Here is a 26,383-nt window from a genome sequence, read left to right as displayed (position 1 = left end):
TAGGCTCGAGAGCCAAGATCGCTTCTGCGGGATTTATCGAATCTTCTTGTGGGGGATCTGTGGACCTCGACTCGGAAGCCAAGATCGATTCTTGGTGATTGATCGAATCTACAACGAGGTTAGCTGTGCTAGAAAAAGCATCCACTAACACATCATCCTTGTGAACAATCACATCATCTTCATGCAACTCATCATGCTTGGAAGAAATCACATCTTGATCATGTAAATCATTATGCTTGTCAGTGTCATCCAAATCATTATGCAAATCATTGGCATCCAAATCATCATGCTTATCATTGTCATTCAAATCATCATCATGCTTCACACAATCATGCAAATCCTGTGGGTCATACTTTGGAGAAGAAGAGACTGAGAGAGTCTTCTTTTCCCGATTCTGTTGCATCTGTGCCTGAGCTTGAGAAAAGAGTCTCAATAACTCTTGCATTTGTGCTTTGTTCTCGCGATAAAATTTTGCTTCTATGGCTGCCCTTCTTTCTTGGTACTTACGCTCGATGGCTGCCATGTCTTCTTTGTAGGCTTTGCTTTCTGCGTCTCTTTCTGCTTTTCGTGCTTCGGGTTCTAACTTCTTGTCCATCATCCTCTTGTCGAAAGCCTCCATAGGAGTTAGTGCGATCGGTGTCGTAGGTGGAAAAGGGTCGGAAAAACCTCCTGGTGGGGATTCTTGACTTGGAGTGTCCAAGTCTGTTACATCACCACCCTTCCATCCCGGTAAAAAGCAATCTTGCCTTTTTCCCTTGTCGCTCTAATACCTGGCATTACCTCTTGCATATGAGCAATCTGCAAGAGGGTGAGGTCATCTCCAAGAAAGATGTCCGTCGTCTTAAGAGTTGGTCTCTCCTTCAAAAAGTCCTTCTGCGCTTCCATGGAGGGGAAACGAAGGATGAGTGCCCTTGCCTTTGAGGTTTTCCCCTTGCTTCCACTTTTCTTATTGCCCACTCTCGAAGACCTCGTATCCGTTGGCTCATTGACCCCTGTCATAGTCACGAGTTCTTTCACCTCTTCATCAACATTATCTTGATCTTTGAGGCGACAGATCCTGACGTATAAGGAACGCACAAGTCTCCTTTGCTCCTCTTTAGTGTCAAGTTAATGATGGTAGGTGTGTGTGTGTGTGTGAGAGAGAGAGAGATTTGATTTGATTTGATTTGGTATTAACGTCCACGGAGGGCCAGAAATGACCCATGGGACCTCAAAGTGATACATAGTCTTCCCTCACGGGGGTGTATGGTGTGGTGTGTGTTATTTTCTTTTTGTGTTCCTATGAGTGTCTTTTGATGCTCAAGTATGCAGGTGAGGTATGTTCTGAGAGCTGTAGGGGAGGGGTCTGTCTTGGATAATAGGTCCGCAAAGGTAGGGAAACCGCTTAGAAGTGGTTGAAAATTAGCCCGGATGTGAGCGTATTTTGGGCATTCCAATGTCACATGTGCTTCATCTTCGGGAGCTTGCATTGTACATGATGTGCATATCCGTTTAGAAGCATCAATTTTCAGCCAGCCCTCTGTTTCTATTTTGAGCATACGTGACCTTGTGCGCATCAAAGAGATGGCTCTTCGTGCCATGTGGGGCATGGGTGTTCGTATGTGGTCTTGGGTTTCCATTGGGTTTGTGCTATAGCCTTCCCAATACTTTGTGTTGACATGCTTGCAATAGTATTCAAATTTCGAGCGGTGTTGCGTTGTCTTCCACTTGGTGTGGAGGCTATTTAGTAATGCAATTTCAAAATTCAGCATGTGTTCTCCCTCCTTGCCCTCCTCAATAGGCATGTCCACATATGCCTCTACATTCCATTTAGCGAACCATTTCTTAATGTCCTGTATGAGGCTCGATGACAGAAATTTGCTTTTTTTTTTGTCCTTTGCGGCGCAAATCCCGTTTCCCATGCAATGCGGGGGATTCGAGTAGTAGGCATCGCTTTGACCTTCATGATATACGTGTACTTTTTTTGCAATGCTTTCATTTCTAGTGGTCTCTTGCCTGTCTCCAAGAGTAGCACGGAGTATGGTTTCGTCTTTTTGACCCCCATGTGTCGATATAGAAACTTTTTCTGAATTTTTTCAATTTCATTCCATGTGTGGGCTGAAATGCTTGCTCCCCAGATTTCCACTCCGTAGAGGATGGCTTGCACTACGCATGTCTCAAAAATGGTCGCTTTTATCTCCCATCTTTTTATGCTCCTTTGTGTGCACATGTTTTCAAATTGATAGTACTTGGCATGGCCGATGTCAATTCTATTATGTGCGCATTGTCCCCAAGCAATTGTCCCCAAGCATAGTTGCACGGGATTTCAATCCCCAAGTACTTGAAACTGTCGACTTTCTCAATTTGTTTCCCTTGATACATGAGGGGGGCGTGGATATCCATCTTACGAGTCTTTACAATCATGAACTTTGTTTTGTCTACATTGATTGATAGACCCATATTTTCACAAAAAGCATGTAACGCATCGACCAATTTCTGTAGAGCTGTAATGTCATGGGCGAAAAGAGCCACATCGTCTGCATAGATGAGCATGAGAAGTGTAAGCATCCCGATGGCTGGTTCATCCCCTTCTAGTTGAGGGAGGAAGCTTTCTATTTGATCAATGCACAATCCAAAATGAGTAGGGGAGAGAGGGCATCCTTGTTTGACCCCCATGTTGCTAGAGAAAGCTTTGGACAGCCCTTTGTGCGTTTTTAGTTGACATATGACTCTGTCATAGAGACGTGCTACCGCGCTCTTGAGATGCATCGGTACTTTTATGCATTCCATCCTTTTCCATATACCCATTCTCGGGACCGTGTCAAAGGCTTTGGTGAAATCTACAAAGCAACAATATAATGTTTTTCCCTTTAGCCGACTCTCTTCCATTAATACCCTGAGTGAAACAAGGTGATCAATGGTGCTATGTTTTGGTCGAAAACCTGCTTGTTCTTTTGCTCGTTTTTCATTTGTCTCTGCCCATGTGCTTATGCTTTGTTCTAAGATGCTTCCCAAAAGCTTTGCCATGCAAGATGCTACCATAATGGTACGGTAGTTGGTAGGCTGATTTACATCCCCTTTTTTGTAAAGTGCTTTGATCCAATTCTTTTGCCAATCCTCTGGTAGCCCTTGAACAATGACTTGGTTTAGCATTCTATGAATCTATGTATCCACTCTCTGGCTCTCGTACCTGACCATTTAAGCATTTCTGAGTTCAAGTGTAGTATGTCCGGAGCTTTCCCATTTGCAAGTTTCTGTATGCCTTTTTTAACTCTTTCGGAATCAAAGTGGTCTTGGGCATGGAGATCGGTTTGCATGTGTGGCATATCTTCCGCATTATTATGCACATATAGTTGTTCCACATACATGTACATGTCATCTGTCCTTATGTCCCCCATAATGTCATGTCTCCGTCCTTTTATTTTCAGCCATTCCTTTTTGGGATTTTTCTTGAAGTTGGCTATGGCTTGTGTCTCCGTGCGTAGCTCATAGTTTCTTCTTTTCCGCCTCTTGAGATTTGTGTAGTCTTTTGATAGAGTTTTCCATTCCGTGTTTGTCGTTGACAGTGCCCGCAATTTCTTTTTTGACATACTTGCACTCTTCATCAAACCATGGGTTATGTGGTAGCCCTTTAACATGATTTCCTCGCCGATGCGCTTTTCCCATTGTTTGTTCCACGGCGTCACATAGAGCTTGTTTGAAAATTGGCCATGTTTGTTCAATGTGTGATGGCATGGGTACATGAGCACGCGCATTGTCTAGATGTTCTGCATACATTCTTTTCTTGTCCACTTGCATTTTGTATGTCCATGATCGGGCATGGGGCTGTTTTTGTGCTTTTTGAGTGGGAACTTGTAGCCATACATGGATTGGGGTGCGGTCCGAATTGGGTGACCTCTTCCCTATTGTAAAATTACTTACAATATGGGATGCCTCATATGCAATCAATACATAATCAATAACACTCATGCCTTTGTTGGCCGTGTAGCATGTGCATTCTCCCGATTTTTCTAACTTACTTGTTCCATTGACGGCGATTAGTTGTAAGTTCCATTGACGGCGATTAGTTGAGCAATGCAATACCTTGCGGGTTTGTAATAAGATCTTTCGAACATCTCTCCCATGTGGGATCTAGTATCTCATTATGTTCAAGCATTGGAGGTGTCATGAGATCCACCATTTGCATTTGCGCATGTGCTATGCGAGCATTCATGTCCCCAATAAGCATAATCATCCCTTCTTGTGCATAGGCATGGATATCGGCATACAGATCCTCGAAAGGGTAATTCTTCTCTACATTGAAGGCACCATAGAATGGTGACTCTCTATGGGGGATGTAGCACCCGGCAATGAACATAGGTTTAGGTTTTGTGTCAAACTTGATCCATATGTACCGGTAATGAGCATCTGTCTTGCAAATTGTGATCATTTTTCTGAGTTCTTCTTGGTATATCACTGCGACTCCTCCTTGCCCCCTCATTTTTGTACATGGCATCCGTAGGGAGTGTGTGACATATCCTTCAATGTGCGGTATTCTACATGCATCGTGTTCCCATGTTTCCAATAAAAAGAGAATGTCGGCTTGTGGTAGGACTTCCGTTAATCCTTCTCCTTTATGCCACGGGAAGCCTCTGCAATTCCAGCTTGTCACGTGTAGTTCCGTGAACCCATGGGTCTCGCATTGTCATTTTGTTTCCTCTTTTGCTTCCCCTTTCGTGTCCGCTTGGGCTGTTTTTTTGTTCATGCAAGCTTCGTATGCTTCACGTCTGGTCTTTTGTTGGTTCGGCGTTCTATCTTCACTGATGTATAGTGCGCTATCCTTTAAGTAGATGTGGGCGTTGTCGAGGATAATAGCCCTCTTGCGGGCATCGAGAAGTGTGCATACGATTGCCCGATTTGCTTCTGGTTTCTTCTTGCCTACTCGATGTGCACCATATACCACCACATCATGCATTCCGAAGTTAGCGGAGATCATTTCCGTGATGTCGGTGTTCAAGGTAATGACCTTCTTGTTGTCGGATTCGGGGATGCCCCGTATCACGATGTTCATTTTTCTTTTCTCTTGTTCAGTGTATTCTTTGTCATCCTCATTAGCATACATGTCTCTGTTCATTGAGGAAGTCTGAGGCATTGGTGTGTTTGTCAATGCATCTTTCCAAGAGCCCACATTTTCAGATACATTCATTTGCGCAATCTTTTCATCATGTGTGGCTAGCGTGTCTTGCATTGTAGCTGTATGCTTATCAAGAGCACCCTGGAGCTCCTGCATCTTCTCCTCTTGGTGACGGACTCGTAGGTCTTGCATTTGGAGCTTGTGTTCCAATTCTTGGTTTTTTAGAGCTAGGTCTTTGATTTCATCGCTCTGCTTCATGATGGTGGTGTGCATCGAGGAGATGAGTCCCCATATGTCTCGTAATGAGCATGGTGGCGTATTCCCTTCCATGATGTCCGGTTTCGGGGGGGTTGCTTGCTGTATTGGTTTGGGTCCCATGGTGCTTGTAGGTGAGGACCTGAGAGAGAGAGAGAGAGAGAGAGAGAGAGAGAGAGAGAGAAGAAGAAGAAGAAGAAGAAGAGAGTTTTAACGTCGTAGGAAACTATCCCAAGAGACCTTAAAGATCTAGCCGACAAGGAGAGTTGAACTGAAGACCTATTATTCAAGAGGGAAATGGCATAACCAATCTACCACACTTGGGTGATAGAAAGGTTATACCATTTTCCTGTTTTTATTAGCACACACCCACACCCACACCCACACACACACCTGAGAAGAAGAGAGTTTTAACGTCGTAGGAAGAGAGAGAGAGAGAGAGAGAGAGAGAGAGAGAGAGAGAGAGAGATGCTTTTACAATTTCAGCACGAATGGGCCTTGCACTTGTGGAGGCACTTGCGAGGGGAGTCTGACCTCCCATTACGCCCCTTTCGGTCAGTTTGTGCCTGTCCCTATGTCCCCCTTTTTTGCATTTAATCTCTGCAATTTTTCTGTTTTGACTGCTTTTTTCTTCTTTCCTCCCATTCCACCTCCCGGTCAGTTTATGCCTGCTTGTACGTCCCCCTTTTTTGCAGCTAATCTCCACAATTTTTTTTGTTTTGTCTGCGGTTTTTCTTCTTTGCTGATCGTGTCTGTTTGTTTGCTGCATACAATTTCTTTTCTTGTCTACGTTGTATGTGCCTGCTTTTGTTGTCTATGTATGTATTGGTATGCCAACTTACCTCCTTCCAGCCACCCCACACCCAAAGCCAGATAATTCTTGGAACTTATCCAAGGTATCTCGAGATCACCTTGCCTATTATCTTTCTTTTATTATACACCAGTTTTCGTCAAAATATTTTCTTCTTTCCATAACTTCTGGTTGCTCATCTGCAACCATATCCTCTAGCGCTTCTACTACAAAAGGTCGAAGAAGACTTACTTCAAAAGCGTAGTGTATCTGCAACGATGGGACAGTAGTAATTTGAAATGATACAGAGTCCCCACAAAACATTTCAAGTTCGAACAGTTTCACTCTCGAAATGTTTGTTTCACACCGAAACATTCCAGCCTATTGATAGAGCATAGTGAAGCGTGGGACAAAAATGTCCTTGCATAAAATTGGGTAAGCATCAAAACTGGTGAAAGATTGAAACAAATTGGAATTTGTTGCTATTGAATCAGCATGTGTTCACCCGACCAAGCAAAACGTTTCAATGCTTGAAACGTTTCACCTTCTAAACTTGTCGAAAAGAGTTACGAGGGGACCATGAATCTGAAAGATGCATCATTTATCCTTTATGTGAAGTGGAAAGGCTCGTGATTCCGCATATTAAGCTTCGGTTAACTTATCCTTTCCTCGAAGTTTTCTTAGTCTGGCCTTCTCACTCGAGAAGAATCCCCAAACCACTTCCTTAAGCTCCAAAACTGGTCGATGTTTATCTGCTGCCTTTTCTTGCATTTCTTGAGACCTTTAAGGATCTTGAACTCAAAATTGGTGAAATTTTCTTGTCACCCTAAGCAATCTCAAATGGAGCTTTCTGCATAGTTATCCGGAATGGAAAATTGGAATGGGGAACAAAGAATGGCAACTGGATTGGAATGCCATTCCCTCTTGCGGATACTCACGTCTGAAACACGAAATGGGAAGCTAGAATGGGAACGGGGAACGACGACTTGAAAATGACCATTCCCTGTAACTATGGCTTTTTATGTGGAAGTGTTACAGGCTTGGACACTCCAAGCAAGAAATCAATAGCAACACACGAACAGAAACTGCAAAAGCACTGAACTTAAATAGGAGCATAGAGAGAGACAACATGTAGATGCAGTAGCCCCTAAGACTGGCGCCCCTTTCGGTATCTCTTTATTATTATGCTTGCAAAAGTACAACTCCTCGAGGGTCCTCTGATCTCTTGTACTTTGATGATTGATTAATACAAAAAGAAATACCGAAAGGGGCGCCAGTCTTTGGCCGTAGCACCAAAGGTGCCATCATAGGTAAGGAAAGAGATACTCTTCCCTCCCTCTTTGAACTTCTTGAGCTTGGACGACTTCTTCCATGCGGCATAGGATTTCCTATGGCCTCTTCTTTTTGATGGTTCAAAGGTTGCACCATCTCTTTCTTCAGAAGGTGAAGAATTTGAGGAAGATGGAGAAGACGGTGACCTCTTTCTCACCTTTTTCTTGCCTTGATCTTCGTTGTCTTCACCATCACTTTCGTAAGAGGAAGAGGATGAAGAAGATGGAGAAGAGGGTGTCCTCTTTCTCGCCTTTTTCTTCTCTTGCTTTTTATCATCCCTCTTTGAATTATGGTGTGGAGAAGTATGCGATGGCCTTCTCCGCTTGGGAGGCGATGGAGAGCGTTTAGCCTGCCGTCTTCGTGGAGCCATCTCCGCCGAGGTGGCGGGAGACTCACTTCTTTCTCGTTCCTTCGGTGGAGGCTCTTGAGTTCTCCTTTGGGAAGGAGATGCATCATCAAGAAGTAAATTCTTGAGCCTTTCGTATGGATCCTCTTCTTCTTCCCGAATTGGAGAGAGACCTCTTTTGGAAGTCTCACAAGGAGGCCTCCTAGGTGTTCTCTCGTCATGGTAAGGAGCTTGGAGAATCCCATGAGCACGGAGCTGCTGTTGCACTTCACTTTGGAGAGATGGATTGCCCATGGCTTGTTGAAGCCTAGAAACAAGATAGTTAACAAGCATCGGGGCATCATTAGTAGCTTGCTCATTAGCAAAATCAAAGTTATCAACATTAATTTCACTCTCTTTACTATTGTCAGCCATTCTAACAACTTTTAGGTGTAAACTTTTTAGGTGTACTTTGGCACTTTAAGCCCTAGTTGCTACTCCTCTTTACCCCTTTAGAAAAAGCACTCAAGCTACTGTACCCGTGGCTCGAATACCATTAATTGCAAGGAATAGAAGAGAGGGTCGTTCAAACACCAAAACAACACCGGCTCCTGTCAAGCTTCTAATAGCTCAATAGTGCTTAAGCCGTAGGCAAGCCCTGTAGGACTCCACTATTAAGACCATAGCTCTCGACGGTGATGCCCCGTTAACTGCACGAAGGCAGGCGCACTACAAGGCTGAAAAATCCCTATTCTACTTACTCACATGCAATTAAAAATACCAACCATTTATAGCTAGCTTGAGGACCTCCCTTCTTGAGCAAGAAAAGAGAAACCTTGTGCTCTGATACCAATGTAACATTTAATGGCCTAATAACTTGTGTGTAGCGGAAAATGGCATGAACATAGTGAGCATTTCATTAGAATAGTTTCCTAATGAGAATAACAAGAGTGCTTGGGTGGAGAGAGCAACAAAAAGCATAACACCTAGTTAGATAGCATGAACAATACTTTCAAAAGAGAGAGAAATTAAGCTATTGACAACAGTTGAGGACCGGATTTGCATGGAGCCGGTCCCCCCTCCAAAAGGCTTTGTATTATGGTTTCTCCCATCAAGAGAGACATTGTACAATACAATTCTGTGTGTTCCTTCAAGACTAGCTAGTGCAATGAAGATGGAAACTTCATGCACCTAGCAAAACACTTATCAAACACAACATCAATTCCCTCACGGTCTCAGACCCAAGACCTCACACACCTTCGAAGATGGTGAGAGCTAGCGGGGTATGAGAGTAGATTGAGAGGAAGGAGTATTCTTCCGAGAAAGATGTACATCTCCTCACATAATCACTCATATTAGCATAGCTTAGCTTAGTAATTAGCATGGTAGAGGAGATGAGCATGCATTGAAGCTTGGCTCTTGGTTGGATTTGCGTCACAAAGCCAAGAGTTGTTGGTGTAGGCCTCCCTTCTCACAAGCTTGGAGTAGGTGATAAGCTTTCCATTAAAGCTTGAGAAGAGAGAGAGAGAGTCTTCTTACTTCCACACATGAGTTGTGTGTGTGTGAGAGGCAACAATGCCTTTGAAAATTCAGCCCCCTCTCTCTCTTGGTCGACCCCTCTTGCTATTTGCTCATGCTACTGTCTCATTGGACCTCCCCAGGCCTAGCCAATGGTAATTAAGCAGTATAAGTGATAGTCTTCTGACATGTGTCCCGCTTTCCCCTTTTGTGAGAGCTTTAGGTAATTAATAAATGCAACTAAACTCTCATTGGACCCCTTTGCCTCCTGGCCAATAAGAATCAAGCAAGCCATTGGGCTGCTGAATGCTCATTGGTCCCCTTGGGAGACTGTCCAATAGTCTTCTAGAGAGCTTAATTCTCATTGGTTCTTTTATTAAGTGTTTTTAAATTAATTAAACTAGATTTACTCTAGCCTAATTCTCATTGGTCCACCTCCAAGGCCATCCAATAGGAATTGGGTACACCTTGTGGGCATCTGGGCTAGGGAGCTGACATGTGTCCCTCATTCCCTTTGTGTAAAGGGAGTGTGTGTGCGTGTGACTTTCTCTCTCATCCCCTACTTCTTGGGCTCTCCCCCTCCTTTGTAGGCCTTGAGAAGACTTTTAATGACACACACCAAGCATCCAATTTCCCTAGTGTTTGGCCTTTGGACACAACCTTTGAATTTTGGAACCTTAGCATTTTGGAAGTCTTAATGGGCTGAACCTTATGGTCTTTTAAGCCCATTGTTGCACATTGTTCTTTTGCAGATGGCCCCCCCTTTGGATCCCTAATTTCCCTTCTTTGGATCCCTACTGTGGTCGGTCTGCTAACTTAACCAATATTCTAGCTTTTTCTCCCCTGGCACATTAAATGATCAGTTTAACATGAGAAAATCATTTAGGAGAATTAGATATTGATTATTATGACACCAAGTCTGTTACAGTGGTATGAGAGCACGACTTATTTCCCTTCTACGGGAAATCCGATCCCCAAGTTTTTTTCCGCGGAACCTATGGCTCCACACAAGGATCAATCGACTCCCTCAGCATTTGCAGATGCGGGCTGGGATCACAACGAAGATTCAGGCAGAGAGTATGGCCCGCCTCGGCCTACTCAGGCCGAGAGACAAGAGATGGAGCGTCATCAATTAATCGGCGATGCAACGAAGATGATGCTCAATTTTGTGAAGGATCCCAAATTTGCAAAATATATGAGCGAGACTTCTTTTCAGGAAGTGCATGAGCAGTGGCAGAAAACCACTACACCACCCCCGAAATCTGCTTTCAAGAAACCTTCTGATCCCAAACAATATTCACAGAAGGAACTAGAAGAGGTGGTTGATGCACGGATTGCTCAGCTTTTTGGCGCACAGAAGAAAGCCAAAAAGCATGGCAAAAAGCAAAAGAAAAGCACTGACTTTCCAGGTTATTTGGGTCGTCAATCGACATTTGACAAAGCAAAGAAACAGAAGAAGCATGTTCGATTTGAAGGAGTACCTAGTTCTTCTTCTTCTTCTTCTTCTTCTTCTTCTTCTGACAGTTCTTCTAGCTCCTCGGATTCGAGCGAAGAAGACAGAAAAGGTAAAAAAGCGAAGCAATAAGCAACGCTTCGGAAAGGCAAGAGAAAGGCAAAGAAGTCTAAATCTCGCCCAGAGACTTGACAGTTCTATTGAGGACTCGTCTACAGATAGCTCAGATTCTGATGGAAACTTTTATGCGAACAAGAAGAATTTTTATAAAGCCAACCAGTATGACTTTCTGGAAGATAAAAGCAAGAAAGTCCGAGAGCTTAAGGAAGGTGGACAGTCAATTAAATTTGACACTTTCTCAGGATATTCAGATGCTTCGAAGGCTTTGTCTTTTATACAGCAGTTTGACATCGCTTTTCGCGGGAGGACGCTATTCAGAGCACTCCAAGATTTTCAACACAACTTTGATCAATTTAATCAAAATAAATTCAACAAAACGATTGATTGAATAATCACAATACACAAAGAGAGCAACATAAGCAAGAATCAAAACACACGACACCATACAGAGTACCAACCATTCTCCTCAATCAATATGATTGGGTGTTTGCCTTCCGCCTCTTTATTCATCTCATGGAGCATGAATTACAATAAGATAAATATATGGAAGATAAGAGAGCATGAGCTATGCAATCGAGAAAGTGTATGCCATGATTAAGAGAGAATATTAGCAATAAAGAGGGCAAAAGTGTATCTTCTGTAGGTTTGCTATTATGGATATTTTGATAGCTTTGTTAGCTTTGAAAGGGGGATAAAACATCAGATCGCCTCATTAGGATGCTCTCGGAGCTCTCGTCTCCCTCTTGAAGAGTCAACAAGTTGATTCATGTTGAAAAAGTACGACGCGCAACCGGTGCGGACAAGCCCTCTGGGGTGCGTACATGCCCCACCACTGACTTGTACATTGCCATGACCCCCCAAATGAGCTCTGTGGGTACTCCCATCTCCTGTAATCTGCGCATCAATCTGGCTCTGGGTACTGTGTCAAATGCTTTGCGGAAGTCCACAAAGCTACAATAGATCCGTAGAAAGAAAAAATGCGAGAGAGAGAGAGAGAGAGAGAGAGAGAGAGAGAGAGAGAGAGAGAGAGAGAGAGAGAGAGAGAGAGAGAGAGAGAGAGAGAGTATACATTACATATATATTCGATTTGTTCCTTGTTGATTTTCATGTAGACATTTCTCAAAATGCTTCAAAGGTACTGTAAGCACATTTACAGTTATCAAAATACTCTTCTCACAAAGTTCTTCGGGGCTTCATGGTGTGAAACTTGCTGGTGGTCAAAAGGTAAGTTAATAATGGCAAAGTACACACTTGACTAAGTTTTCTTTGCTGCTTCAAAAAATGCAGTATGGCAGTGCTTAGTTTGGTTACATCCCTGTTGTGTATTACATGGGAACAAAAATCTAATCACAGCTATATATGTCATTTAGCAGGTTCGAGTTGTGGTAATGGGCAATGTTTTTGCTTCCAAGTGTCCAATGGGTAGAATCTATGACCTGAAAGGTTCTTCTGAAGGCCGCATAGCAAACAAAAGTGAGAAGTCTGCTTTTGCACCAATGAAAGACCTGGATCTGGATGTTGTGCTTCAGCTTGAACCATCTTCTAGGCAGAACATCTTGGAGTGAGTAGAGTGCTATTTGTTCATGCAGTAAGAGTGTTGTCTGTTCTTTATCGAGAAGTTTCTGGCCCTTCTTAGTTGTTCATCTCTGCAATGAAATGCATTTTAACGTTGAAAGCTGCATCTGGTGATGAGTTGACGGCATACATTGTGTGGTTGCATATCAGGTTTCAGGTTTCTTATGGACATTGTTTAAGGCACATTAAAAGTTCTCTTCTAGGTTTCCAACTTGAAAAGCTTGCTGCAATACGTTCATTCCGAATCAACAGTGTATGACGTACAGCGGGACGTAATATTTGTTGAGTTCTTTTGATCAGACAACTGTAACCTGATGAACAATGAAGGAAGAAATTCTTTATATGAGTATCAATGCTGAATATTGTAAAATCTGGCTGGTATTGCAACAATTTTGGCAAAAGGGCAGCACCCATTTTTTCAAGAAAGAAGAGCAGGAAATGCATCATCATAAGCATTTTCTTTTAGCTAGTCTCCTGTGTTACTCATGTCCGCCCTTGGTGAGGGCTGCTTTATGTTTACATTTGTATCAGGTTCTTGATGTGTACTAGAATCATTGAGTGATTTTAGCCTCTATCGTTCTTTTATTAATTTAAAGCTCTGCTTTTCCTGTGTAGGCAAATAGGCAAAGACTGCAAGTTTTTGGAGAGTGAGCGGATTATGGATTATAGTCTACTATTAGGCCTTCAGTTTAAAGACAGCAAGCATGACAAAGCATGCTCTCAAGCACAATGCTCGATGGTCGATATACCGCTGCACAAGGTGGCTGCATCAAATTTTACCGCAGAGTATGGTATGCTCCTAAATTCGCCAAACCGAAAGTCTAATGATGCTTACTGTAGGTGTTTCACACATAATCACAAGCTATTGAACCAATTGTTTTGGCAATTTCTGTTCCACTAACTGCCAAACTGAGCATGATCAATCTTATAGCATCTCACTGTGGAAAGATATCGGTTCCGGTCTTGGCATATGGATTTGCTAGCCTACAGCTTCCGCATGCTCATCAGCCGCTCAACATCGACAAGTTGTTCTGTTCTCGTGAACAAAAAGATGTTGTCAGTAATAGAAAGACTGGCTACAGGCTGCAGAGATAGGTTGAGGAAAAAGCCAAGTGAGCCTGTAGGTTTTACCATTCTGCTTAACCATAAATGAGCTCTCTTTTGCTGCCTGAATGACGATGTTCTATATGTGTTTCTTGTCATCGCACCCCACTACCTGGGTCTTTTGGCAGGGTCAACCTGCCAGTGCTCCAAAAATGCTCAAGCTTCCATACTATTTTACTCCTTGCACCTCTCAGCCTTGCCTACCCTCCTCTTAGAAAAGAAAATGTGTAGAAGCTCCTTCGAGCTTCTGAAATATCTTCACTCTCTTCTCTCCCCATGAGATCGTCCGAGCGGAACTGGGAGTTACACTCATTGTGGTCGAGGCACTTGCTAGATCAGTATCCTACATACATGGCTTGTGGGAGCTTCCAGGTCATCGTTATGCTAAGGTGGCGGGAGACTCTAGATGTTTCAGTTGCATGGCTTTACTATGGACAGATTGCCATCCCTTTCAGTACGCACGGTCACTCACATTCACACATTCGGAGATCAAGAGGATCATCAAATGAAATCTCATGCAGATTATTATAGAGAGGTTATGGATGACTCCTCCTTGGGAGTTAGGCAAGAAACTGGTATTTAATAGAGAGCTTTTTCTTTGCATTACTGAGGATGGATTTATTTTACCACCGAGATACATGGATTCACACCTCTCACACAGGTTTTGATGTGTCATACGACAGCTTCGGACCTCCTCCCATCAGCTGTAGCACTGAACTGTGAATGGACCTAAGTGTATCAGCTGAGAGTCTGCCTCCAATGGACATCCCATCAGAATCCAGGGTAAAGAGAAGACTCACTTCCAATGCGTGAAACCAGATGCAACTCGATAGCTGGTGATGATGACCTAGTGGGATTCCCTGCAAATAGAGTGGCTTACTAGAGTCTAGAGCTTGTGAGCCTCATGGACACCGATGTTGGGATGCCTCCAATGAAGTCCCACCTCCAATGCAGTACTTGAGGTAGAGCTCAGCTCATATGCAGAGAGGGAGGGACTCAGAGCCCCGGGCAGTTAGGTTTCAGACAAGCCTTCAAATCACATCTTCGTTCTGCCGCCTGTGCTACCTCATTGATGGGGTAAAAGCGCGGAAGAAAACACTACACTTGTTGTTTTGTGGACTTCCACAAAGCATTTGATATAGCTCCATGTGAGAGGCTCTTTCAGCGCCTCCAGAGCTTAGGTGTACCTTCACATATGACCTGGGATATATATGCTTTATATGAGCAGGTGATAGGGAGAGTACGCTGTACGCTGCCCTGGAGGCTTATCAGACCCTGTTGCTATCACCATTGGTGTGAAGCAAGGATGCCCACTCTCCTTGACCCTCTTTGGGATCTACATTGATGAGATCTCAGATTACATACTGCAAGTTGATGGTGAGGGTGCAAACCTTGGAGGTAAATGTCATGCTTTACGCTGATGACATTGTTTTGATCTCTAAGTCACAAGAGGGCTTACAATAACACCCTAAACCGGCTCTTGACGACTTTTGTACACAGAGAGGGTTGACTTGGAACCTTGGAAAAACCAAGGTCATGATCTTTCATACTTTGAGGGCAATCGGGAGTGCTACAATCTTTATGGCTGCAATTAGACAGGTAGATGTGGTGGAGTCTTATGTATACACCTTTACCAGCCCACCTGGGCGCTTCACCATGGCAAAAGTGGCTACCGTTAGACCAAGGATGCATTCCAAACTCATATTTATCATTCTTCTCATACCGACTATAAATACAAGTACTGGTATTATTACTGAACGTACTGGTCGTTACTTACACGCACTCATCAGTACATATGCATATGAGAGCATATATGTCAGTGTGTTTGCATGCATATTTACATGTATGCAACCATGCCTATGTAGATGTAATTAATACTTAACGAATTTTCATACTGGTAGTGATTACCCGTACTGTACAACGTTTTCTATTGTTTTTTTGTCTACCGTATTTATCGTACCTATCCACCTTGCGATAGACTCACCAAAGGATATGTGGCTTTGGCCATACTAGAGAGGAGATGTCATTAGGCACACTTTCAGGCCCCACCGCAAGGGGTGGCTCTTCGACACTTTGGTCACCCCAGCTTTGTTGTATGCTGCAACATTATGGGCTTTTGAACTATCAACCACCTCATGGACACAGATTGAGAGACCACATATATGTATGATATCGCGCTTGTTCTATAGCAGGCCCTCAGTACCACATGACATTATTCGGACAAAGTTAGCTACTCCATCTATGCTGGTCGAGGCTATTTTCCAGACAGTTTGCCTCATTGAGAGGATGATAGAGATGCCATAGGAGAGACTCACACCCTTAGCCTTCGAGGCCTCCAAATAGATCTCAGAGTTAGGTGAGCAGGATTCTTGGTACTCACCGGTGAGAGAGTGGTTTGGAGCATGTGGACTAGGCATGGATAGATTACCATCCTTCCAACACGACCCCGACTCACCCTTCATTTAGCTGTCACACAATGAGAGGAACACACTACTCAAAACAAGATCTATGTCAGTTCTACATGAGAGAAACATGGATCGCACCTAGACAACCTCTTCCCTTGAAGATGTTGTATTGCAGTGAGCATTGTTGTAGCGTTCTAAAATGCTATAGCAAGGGGCTGGCATCGTGGAGCCGTTGGCGTTTTGAGACGCATGGGGGAAAGGTACTCCTTGGTTGTGTTCTAAAACGCGGTCTGTGACAAAAGCACGAGCGGTAGGCAGCATTTTGAAACGCTCTTCGGCAGTAGGAACTTGTTTCGGGAGCATTTTGAAATGGCAGTGCAACGGGAGTGATCGATGGAGTAGCATTGTGAGATGCATGCCTTGTGAAGCCAAAACTGGTAGCGATTTGGGTGTGCATTTTGAAACGCACGGTAGCAAAGGAAGGAGTTCACTTGGAGTAGCGTTTTGCAGTGCACATCATCTGGAGCCGACTAGGCTTGAGTCACCTTCCCCAGCATGGAGAGCTCATGAAGGCAATGGCAAAGGCAAAGACAATGGTTTTTTGCACGAAGCTTCCAGCTTGAATGACCAACACCAACTATCAGCTTTGGAAACTTGACCAGTTAGCAACCTATGCACAACATAAGTTCTCGAGGAAGCTGTCAATTTGTTTGGCTCCGGGTTGTGAAGCCAAAAGCAAATGCACGAGTTCGCTAGAGGACAGAGGCAAAGGCAAGCTTGACAAGGACGGCAGGGCTAGTACTCAGTTAGCCGCCTCGGCACGTACTAAGTTCTCAAGGGGTTTGGCAACCCATTTTCCTCGGAATGGTAACACCCAAGGCAAGGTTCAAATCTTGCAAAAGAACAAGGCATGCTTGACGAGGATGACAAGACCAATGCTCAACTGGTACCCACGAGGTCCAAGAGCAGTTGTTATATATGTGAGAAGATTCTGTGTGGCTCAAGAATGCAAAGTCAAAGGCAAAAGCAGGAACTCACAAGAGGACAAAGGCAAAGGCAAAGGCAAAGCTTGTAAGAGATAACAGTGATAATTTGACAAAGGAGATCGGCATGGCATACATGGTGGTAGCCACAATGGCCACAACGCCAGCTTTCTAGTTAGGCGGCCGCCACTAGCTTCAGCCAGGGAGAGGCTTGTGAGTGGCAAAGAGGGGCAAACAAATGTTTGGACGTGATGTGTTCATTGTTCACGAATGGGGATTCTTGGATGTGATTCAAAGTTCATTGTTTAGGAATGTTTGGACGTTATGTGTTCATAGTTCACGAATGGGGACTCTTGGACGTAGTGTGGTCTATTATTCAATTTTTTGGGAGGCAATCGATACTCAAAGATGAAATTCTTCTAAGGTAAAAAGCTGGGAGTAGCGTAACTGAGGTGTACCCAGTTTGAGGCCTCTGCTGGGGTGTCCATGCTAGCTTCTTCATTGACTTGGTCTTCCTACATTTGTCCACTATGAGCTGCAGAGAGGTGATAAAGTTATAGCCATCTCAAGTGAATAGGCCAATGTGATCCCAATATTTATTTTGGCTTTAGGTATTTATTTTACTTATTTGTCAAAGTCTTGGGTAGGGCAATTTGCTTAGGGGGGTACTTATGGTCCCTAGGCTACTATAAAAGCACACCTTGCCCCCATTGTAAATCATCAATTCATTGCCCAATTGGTTGGTTCAGCAATCTCTCTCTCTCTCTCTCTCTCTCTCTCTCTCTCTCTCTCTCTCTCTCTCTCTCTCTCTCTCTCTCTCGCGGGCGCGTTTATCCTCCCCATTGCTCTACATTTCCACATCGTCGACTTTGACAAAAGATTCATGTCCATCAAGTCCAAACCAAGCTGAAAGAATGTAACAAGTAAAGACAGAATTTCAAGTAGATACAAATAGGCTCAATCAAAATCAAACAACTCTAAATATCCACAATCAGTATTTGCAAGCAATTTGTTTTAGAAGTTCTTCAGCCATCCATACCTCATAGAGCATTAGACTTTCCAAGGTATTGCATGATGATATGCCTTTGCGGCACTACAATGGTAGCATCATTTCTCCTGATGCCAATTCATTCCTAATAGAGCATCATAATTCCCAAGCTTCATGATGTGAAATGGGACTTATCCTTGGTATCCTTGAATAGAAACTGAAAGCAACTCAATGAGGGGTAAATTTTTGTGTATCTTTTGTAGCTAACTTGGATTCGATTTGAGTTTCCATTTGATCATAGTCAATTCCAAGGCTTTTGACTGAATCCGAGGAAATAAGAATTTTCGGAAGTTCCTGGATCATTGAAGATCATTGTTGCCCCAACTTTCACCTTCTGCTCAATGAAATTCATTAGAAGAATCTGGAGCACTCTAGCCGGTATAGGCATTTGGCACAAGATCAATAGTTGTTTTTGCTTTCTTAGCAGGCGGCTATTTAGGTGCCAAAGCATTTGTACGCTCTGGAGAACCTTTAAATGTATGTCTTGCCTCCAAACATCCGAAGCATTTGCTTTTCGGTTTTGTAGTTTCCCTTTGCTTTGCAATGAGCCAAGGACATTGAGGTGGCTGGTTTTGCTGATCTCGAGCAGTGAAATGTTTCTCACTGTTTTGGTCAACTCTCTTCATCAGATAGATCTTTAAGGTCTCTTGGGATAGTTTCCCACGACAAAATACTCTTCTTCTTCTTCTTCCTCTTCTTCTAGTCTTTTCAAGCTAAAAAACGAGTCTCCGTATCATGAACTTATACCCTACCACTACATGATCCATAAGTTCTCACATAGTTGTCCCTGCTTGGAATGACAAAACTCTTGTAGTGGTGAAGGCAAGCTAGTGATGTATCGGTCACAATCAACCTTCAAGGTTCACTTTTTGAAGAAAGAAATTGGCAGATACACATCCCAAAATATTTGATTATAATCCTCTAAGGTGTCATTAAAGGTTCATTTCTACACTAGAAGCTACCCTCAGTTATGAAGGAGTTTACTTTTGGATTTGAACGATAGGACATGATTTAGTGCTTTTACCACTCTTTAAAAATAACCCGTGTTGTCAAAGTTGCCTTTAAACCAGCGTCACCGCGAAACTTTTAGACCCAAAACGGTTCACCCTCAAAACATGGTGTTTCACCTTGAAACGTTTGACACTCAGCCAAGATCTCACTGAACGTTTGCCCAATGATCAATCTTAATACAATTATATGAGATAGTCTTATTTCGATGTCAACTACAATTTAACACAACTCTCTGTCATATGTGACCACAAAGAGAGAGAGAGAGAGAGAGAGAGAGAGAGAGAGAGAGAGAGAGAGAGAGAGAGAGAGAGAGAGAGAAGAAGAAGAAGAAGAAGAGTATTTTAACGTTATAGGAAACTATCCCAAGAGACCTGAAAGATCTATCCGACGAGGAGAGTTGAACTCAAGACCCGTTATTCAAGAGGGAAATGGCATAACCAATCTCCCACACTTGGATGATAGAAAGGTTATACCATTTTCCTCGTTTTATTAGCGCGCGCACTCTCACACACACACACCTGAGAGAGAGAGAGAGAGAAATGAAATGAAATGAAATGTTATATTAACGTCTTCAAAAGGCCAAAATGACCTATGAGACCAATCAGTTACAAAATAGTGAATCTAATACCATGTCTGGGTACAAAAGAACTAGAAAAGAACTAGAAGTGGAACAAAATACTACTACTACTACTACAATCTAAAACTACGTGGGTGTAGCAGCTGATACAATAGGTACCCGGTAAACTGGATGTAACAGTGTGTGAAACAAAGATGGAAGAAATGGTGAGGATCCATCCTCATCTGCACTCTGGATGTCGAGAGAGTATGGCTCGAATCTTCTGTTGTAGTCTCCGTCGATGCTGTGTAGCTCCTCTCCTCAGTCGCGGTCGTCTGTATCTCTGTAGCTCCAATGCTCGGTCGATGAGAGTGCCAGTAGTGGTCGAATGAGTGTGGGACGAGCTCTGCAGTGGTGGCTGCTCCTCTGGCTGTCCCATATCTAGTGAAAAGAAATCTGTAATGTGTCTCTGGGACTGCCTCTCTCTAGCTCTCCCCAGTAAAGTGTCTCTATACCTGTGTAACTCAAGTAGATATAGTCCAAGACATCTCTGATCCTCATAACTCATGACCCTAGATAGAGTACCAAAACCCTCTCTGAATAAGCAATGGAAACGCCCCCGTATCTCATAGAACACTGTGCAATGACATATGTAGTGCAACTCTGTCTCTGGCTCTCTCTGGCATAATCGGCATATCCTGCTGTCTGCTGGTATCCCTCTGAATCTACCAGTCTCAATCTCGAGCTGATGTGAGGATGTGCGTATCTGACCAATGGCACAACGCAAACCATGAGACATATGTGTGTCCATGTAGCTGGGTCGAATCACAAACCCATCTCCTGTGAGGTGGAGAAGATGCTCTCTATAGAAAGCCATCTTCGTGCTCAACTCCTGAGGCGGCTCTATCCATGTCCTCCTGGTGTCGAGCTGGATCAGGTCCTGATGAATGAGTCTAGTGATCTCCACCCGTGTAAGAGACAGCGAGGGTGCCTGAAGAGAATACTGGAAAGGGGGCAACCTGTCCATGGTGAAGCCATGCGTCTGAAACCATGAAGTCATCAGTGCATACCAGCATGAAGTGTCCCCGTGTAGAGCTAACTGTCTGGAAGACTCAAGGGCCAATCTAGCATATCTGTCTCTAGTAGTATCCCATAGGCTGTGCACAAAGGACACTGATCTGGTAAGCGCCTCAATCTCCAAGGGGGGGGCAGCTAGCTCTGCTCGAATGATCGCGTGAGGTACGGAGGCCTTGGCTCTAATCAATCGGGAGATCATAGATACCAAGGGCCTCTCCATACGTCTCCAACCATCCTGGCCTACAGAAGGTCCCCATACCTGTACCCCATACATCATAGCTGAGGCTACTAAAGTATCAAAGAGCCATAACTTTGTCCGAGGTTCCTGGAACTGAACCTGCGAACACATCCTCTCCAAGCCTCCCAAGGCCGCATAAGCTCTGGTTAGTCTAGTCTTTGCTGCTCTCCCCAAAGAAAACCTCGGCCCAGTGAAGACTATCCCAAGGTAAGTGTATGCATCTGTATACTCCACAATCTCTTGACCATACGTGAAGGTCGGTGCCGATCTCCTGATCCACTGCGGTGTGGTGTTAAACACCATGACCTTGGTTTTACCAAGGTTTACAGACAATCCACTATCCTCTGCAAAACTGTGTAATGCATCCAACTGTCGCTGCATACCCTCTGGTGAGTCAGAGATCAAGACAATATCATCAGCATATAACAACAATGGGATCCACGTCCCTGCCAGCTGGGCACCTCTATCACCCTCTCTGTCAATGTAATCAGACACCTCATCAACATACATACCAAATAGAGTAGGAGACAATGGGCAACCCTGTTTCACCCCGATAGTGGAGTGAACTAAGTCAGATATCCCCTCTGGGGTGCGTACATGTCCCATCACTGATCTGTATAAAGCCATAATCCCCCAAATCAACACTGTGGGCACCCCCATCTCCTGCAGTCTGCGCATCAGTCGAGCTCTCGGTACCATGTCAAATGCTTTGCGGAAATCCACAAAGCTACAATAAATCCGTCTCCCATGTGACCTGCCCTCCTCAATGATAGCTCTGAGTGTCAGAATATGGTCAAGAGTGGAGAAACCCCTCCTGAAACCTGCCTGTCCCTTTGCCCGTACACCCTCACCCTCTGCCCAGTTACTCAACTGCTGCTCAATAATGGATGCATACAATCGTGCCAGTGTGTGTCCAACCATAATAGTGCGGTAATTTCCAGGCTCTGTAGGATCACCTGCCTTGAATATAGGCACAATAGTAGACAACCTCCAAGTCTCAGGTAATCCCTCACACATGGCACGATTGAACAACACTGCAAGAACCTCCATCAGCATATCCCTAGCATGTATAAAGTGCTCCGCTACTAGACCGTCATGATCGTAAGCCCTCCTGGTCCTCATCCCGTCAATGGCTCTCTTTACCATCTCAGTGGTAAAGAAGGTGCTCGTAGGTGGACATGGCTCTGTAGGATCTGGAAGGGGATCCTGCCCAGGAACCGTATATAACGATGTCGCATACTGGCCCCACACATCAGGAGAAGTAATCACTGGGGGAGGGGAGTGCTCATGGAAGAGTCGCCATGCCTCGCCTGAGTCTCTACTCAAGAACAACTGATACAAGTCTCGCTCCATCTGGGCCAGGTAAGCTCGTTTCTTCTTTCGCACAAGGCGCCGGAAAGCAATCCGCGACTGTCTGTAGGTGATGACTCCTAAATGAAGATCCCTCTGAAGCTGGGCTCTCATCTCTCTGCACTCCTCATCATACCAACTATTCTGGGGCATGCTCCCAGAATGTCGCCTCCGATCCGGTTGAGTGTGTGGGTATGCCTCTGATGCTGCATCATGTAGTGTCTCAGTCAATAAAGTAGTGCACTCCTCTACTGAGAGGCCTGGAGCAACTGTGCATAGACGATCCCAGATCGACTCTGTATAAACCGAGTCAGTCTCTGGTGTAAATGTATAACGGGTGTGTGACCTGCCTCCTGATTTCTGGGCTGTACTAAACTGAAAAGATACGGACAGTGTCAAGAGAGCATGATCCACTGCTACGCCCACTGGTCTGGCTCCCACTGTGAAATCCTGAATACAAGGAATAAAGCTCGGCTGTGTCATAACATAGTCCACTGTACTGGCCCCATGTCTGTGTGGAAAGCATGTGAAGCCTGCTGCTCCAGGAAACCGCTGTAAGCCATTAAGTATGGCTAGCCCATGTGTAGTCGTCATCTCCGTGAGGTATCTCCCATACTCAGTCTGCTCTCTGTCATGTGAGCATCTGTCAAACCCCAGCTCACCCACATCCAACTCTCTAAGCATCTCATCTGAGGTGTCGTAGAAGACTGTCTGACAGTTGCCCGTTCGAGCATTGAAGTCTCCTAGGAGGATGATATCACCATCCCTAGAAAACTCCCATATATCATCATCTAGAATTGAGAAAGGCGACTGCCCTCTGGATACAGCATATACTGACGTACTGGGGGGGAAGTAACATATAGCAATATATAGAAATCGACCTGTGTCAGCTCTCAGCCTCACCCACATGTATCTAGCCTGATCATCTCTCCGTACAATATGTAGTAGTGGCTGTAGCTCCTCCCTAAACAACACCGCTACTCCTCCTGAACCTCTACTCCCATGCTCAGATCTCGTGACTGTTCTGTGGGCTGTCTCCCATTTGTATCCCACCACATGTGGCAACAGTTGGCTAGGGGCCTGGTGAGTCTCTGAAAAGAAAACAATGTCCTTGTCTCTGAAACTGTCCTCAAAGGCACCAACATCCAACCTCATAGACCCATTACAATTCCAAGTCGCCATCCTCAATGTGGTCCCATAGGTCTCGCACCGTCGAGAGAGAGAGAGAGAGAGAGAGAGAGAGAGAGAGAGAGAGAGAGAGAGAGAGAGAGAGAGAGAGAGAGAGAGAGAGAGAGAGAGAGAGAGAGAGAGAGAGAGAGAGAGAGAGAGAGAGAGAGAGAGAGAGAGAGAGAGAGAGAGAAATGAAATGTTATACTAAACGTCTTCAAAAGGCCAAAATGACCTATAAGACCAAACTGATACAATCCTTGTGTCTGAGTACAAAAATAAAGTGAAGTAAAATGAAAAACTAAAAACTAAAAGACTAAAATCGTCAGCTTGATCCCAAAACTTTGCAGTAAAAACTCCGAGAGAGTAGAGATGTGTTAGGACTCGCTGCTGGTGCCGCGCCCACCCCCCCCCCCCCCCCCCCCCCCCCCCCCCCCCCCCCCCCCCTCACGCGCCATCGTTGCCCCCTCGCCGCATGCCCTCGCCGCATGCACCTGCTGCGCGTTGCCCAGCCCACCCTCTGCCCGCCTGCTCACCCTGCCCGCTCTTCGCCGCTGCCCTACCCGCTTGCCTGAGCCCGCCAATCCCGCCTCCCAATCCCGCCAGCCTCGCCTCGCATCCCCGGTCTCCTTTCGTCAACGACTCTTCGTTTTTTCTTCACAGTATCAGACAGAAATGGAGGCTCAAGCTCCGCCACAGAGGGACTCCTCCGAAGTCCCCTCGCCCGACCCCGCTGAGCCCACCATTCGGCTTGCTCTTTCACCGACAGAGCAAGCGAGCCTAGGCGCAGAGATAGAGCGCTTGCAGGCGACTTCTGTCATCTGCAAGATTCTCGGCACCAGACCTAGAAGAGGAGAGTTGCGTGACCTTCTCCAGGCCCGCCTTCTCGCAGAGGTGGGCAAGATCTTGGACGTTCAGATCCTCGGACGAGGCTACTATCAGATCGAGTTTGAGACCTCCAAGATGGCGTCCAAGGTCCTTGCCATGAGCCCCTTGACCATCCGAGCAGCTCGAGCCTACTTTCGACAGTGGAGACATGGTTTTGACCTTGCTTTAGATGTCTTGGTAGAGGAGGCAGACATTCCCATCTCCGTCTGCTTTCTGGTTTGCGGAGGGAGTACCTACTACTTTTATCCAGGATAGACTCAGCGATTGGGACTGTCCAGGAGACACCTCGCACAACAACCTCAGTAGCTGCCAAGGCGGCCAGCATTCCCTCAGTTCGCGTTCTGGTTAGGGACACTCACTCTCTCCCGAAGGTCATCCTCCTTCCTCGGGTGAGTGGAGGTTGGTTTAGACAGAGTGTGGAGTACTCGGGTCTCCCAAACTAGTGCTTCATTTGTCGACAGATGGGCCATCTTGCGAAGGCCCCTCCACGGAGGAGGCCTTGACCTACACCACAGACTCAGCCCCAGCCTGCAAGGGCCGACGAGCAGCCACAGGCAGAGACACAGAGCACACAGGCAGAGCCACCCTCCGAGCCTGGGGCTCTAGCGGAGAAGGGATGGCAGCAGGTTCGTGGTCGACAACGGCAGGGGCCACAACGTCAGCCTGATACTCAGGGTGGTCCTCAGGCGCCTGCCCAGCAGCAGTGGGTTCCCACGAGGAACCGATTCGGTCCTCTTGAGCAGGACGAGGTCCTTGCTCTAGCCCCCACCTTAGCTTCACCCTCGACAGCTCCCCCTCCCCCCCCCCCCCCCCCCCCCCCCCCCCGCCTTCTGCTCCCGCCGCCTCTCCTCCTCGCCCCTCTACCTTTGCCGATTCCCCTCGCCCCACTTCCCCCTGCTCCTACACCCCCCCCTCCCGCTCCAGTTCCACAGTCGCCCAAGGAGGCAGAGCCATCCCCGGCTGCTAGGAGATCTCTTGGCAGCGCCTTTGCCACGAGTCGCTTGGCGAGGGAGGGACAACCTTTCTTGCGACCCCCTTTACAGGTACAGACGTCTCCCTTTGTAGCAGTCCCTCGTGGTCTGATGAGCTTTGACATTTGGCGCCGTTGGGATTTCTTTGACTATGACTTTACACGCTTTCTCGGCGACTCCTCAGCATACCATGAGACAGCCTGCTTCAGGGTTCATGTTCTGTTCCTTACAGCTAGGGGGATAGAGGCATTGGACTCAGCGCTTGGCTTCTCTTTTCCCCTTTGTGGCAGGGACCAGACTGAGTGGACTCTCGACTCAGTGTTGGAGTGGTTGCATACACAGGCCCTAGAGTTCTCTCACCACATGGGAGACCTAGGAGTTACATACATGCTGTAGACTTTGTGGCCATTGGCCAAGTTTGCGGTGACCCCTCAAGATGCAGCAGGATGTAGACACATTGTGGTTCACTTCTTTGCTGATACGCAGTGCTCGCCATGCTATGTACACATTCATGAGGACTTCTGGACAGAGGAGGTTGCTTTACGTACGGCTCGGTCTACCTTGGCTTGGGCCAGGCACTCTTTGCAGTCATGCCTATCTAAAGGACGCGCGGATGCGGATTACTCCCCATCCAAGCCAGCCTCGAAGATAGCACGTTTAGCTGCTGTGGCAGCATCTGTTCTCTCTCGCTCCCCATCAGGATCGTCTCATGGAACGTATAGGGTCTAGGTGGGCCCCAGTTTTAGCGTCAGAGGGGTCGACTGCGTCAGGAGCTTCAGCGTTGCCTTGTGGGAGGCGAGATTGATCTCCTTATGCTACAAGAGCATCATTTGGGTGAGAGCCGCATTAGACGTTGTGGTCAGCTCTTGCGTGGATGATATGATACTTTTTGGTCAGCGGCTTTTGGACCTGGATGCATCCGGGGTGGGGTATGTATGACTATTGCGGATTCTTTGCAGTAGACCAATGTGGGCAGATGGATTATTGTGCCAGGCAGGGCTCAGTGGATCACTATGCAGGTTCAGGGTTGCCTTGTGGGCTTCCTGAACATTATGCGCCCAATGTGGCAAGTGCACGAGCAGAGTTTTGGTCACAAATTGTTGAGTCTCTTCTCGCAGGCAGAGC

At 45.7% G+C, this 26,383-nt stretch overlaps 1 protein-coding gene across 9 annotated transcripts in view; it reads left to right on the top strand.

Annotated features, from left to right (window-relative positions):
* The window catches only part of LOC147458616 (phosphatidylinositol 4-phosphate 5-kinase 1-like), a 59,075-nt gene that overhangs the window by 15,918 nt on the left and 16,774 nt on the right, over positions 1 to 26,383 (top strand). For 8 of the 9 annotated variants that reach the window (XM_086510074.1, XM_086510072.1, XM_086510073.1 and 5 more), the window contains 3 exons: positions 11,998 to 12,109; positions 12,256 to 12,446; positions 13,076 to 13,251. In XM_086510074.1, the coding sequence (XP_086366200.1) occupies positions 11,998 to 12,109; positions 12,256 to 12,446; positions 13,076 to 13,251 (479 nt within the window). The remainder of the gene's footprint in view (positions 1 to 11,997; positions 12,110 to 12,255; positions 12,447 to 13,075; positions 13,252 to 26,383) is intronic. The other variant, XM_086510081.1, reaches the window with a different exon arrangement.

This window comes from Adiantum capillus-veneris, chromosome 4 (assembly GCF_014529385.1).
Source record: "Adiantum capillus-veneris isolate H3 chromosome 4, ASM1452938v2, whole genome shotgun sequence".
Classification (NCBI taxonomy): Eukaryota; Viridiplantae; Streptophyta; class Polypodiopsida; order Polypodiales; family Pteridaceae; genus Adiantum; species Adiantum capillus-veneris.
The sequence above is the reverse complement of the archived record's forward strand: the minus strand, read 5'-3'. Positions and strand labels throughout refer to the sequence as shown.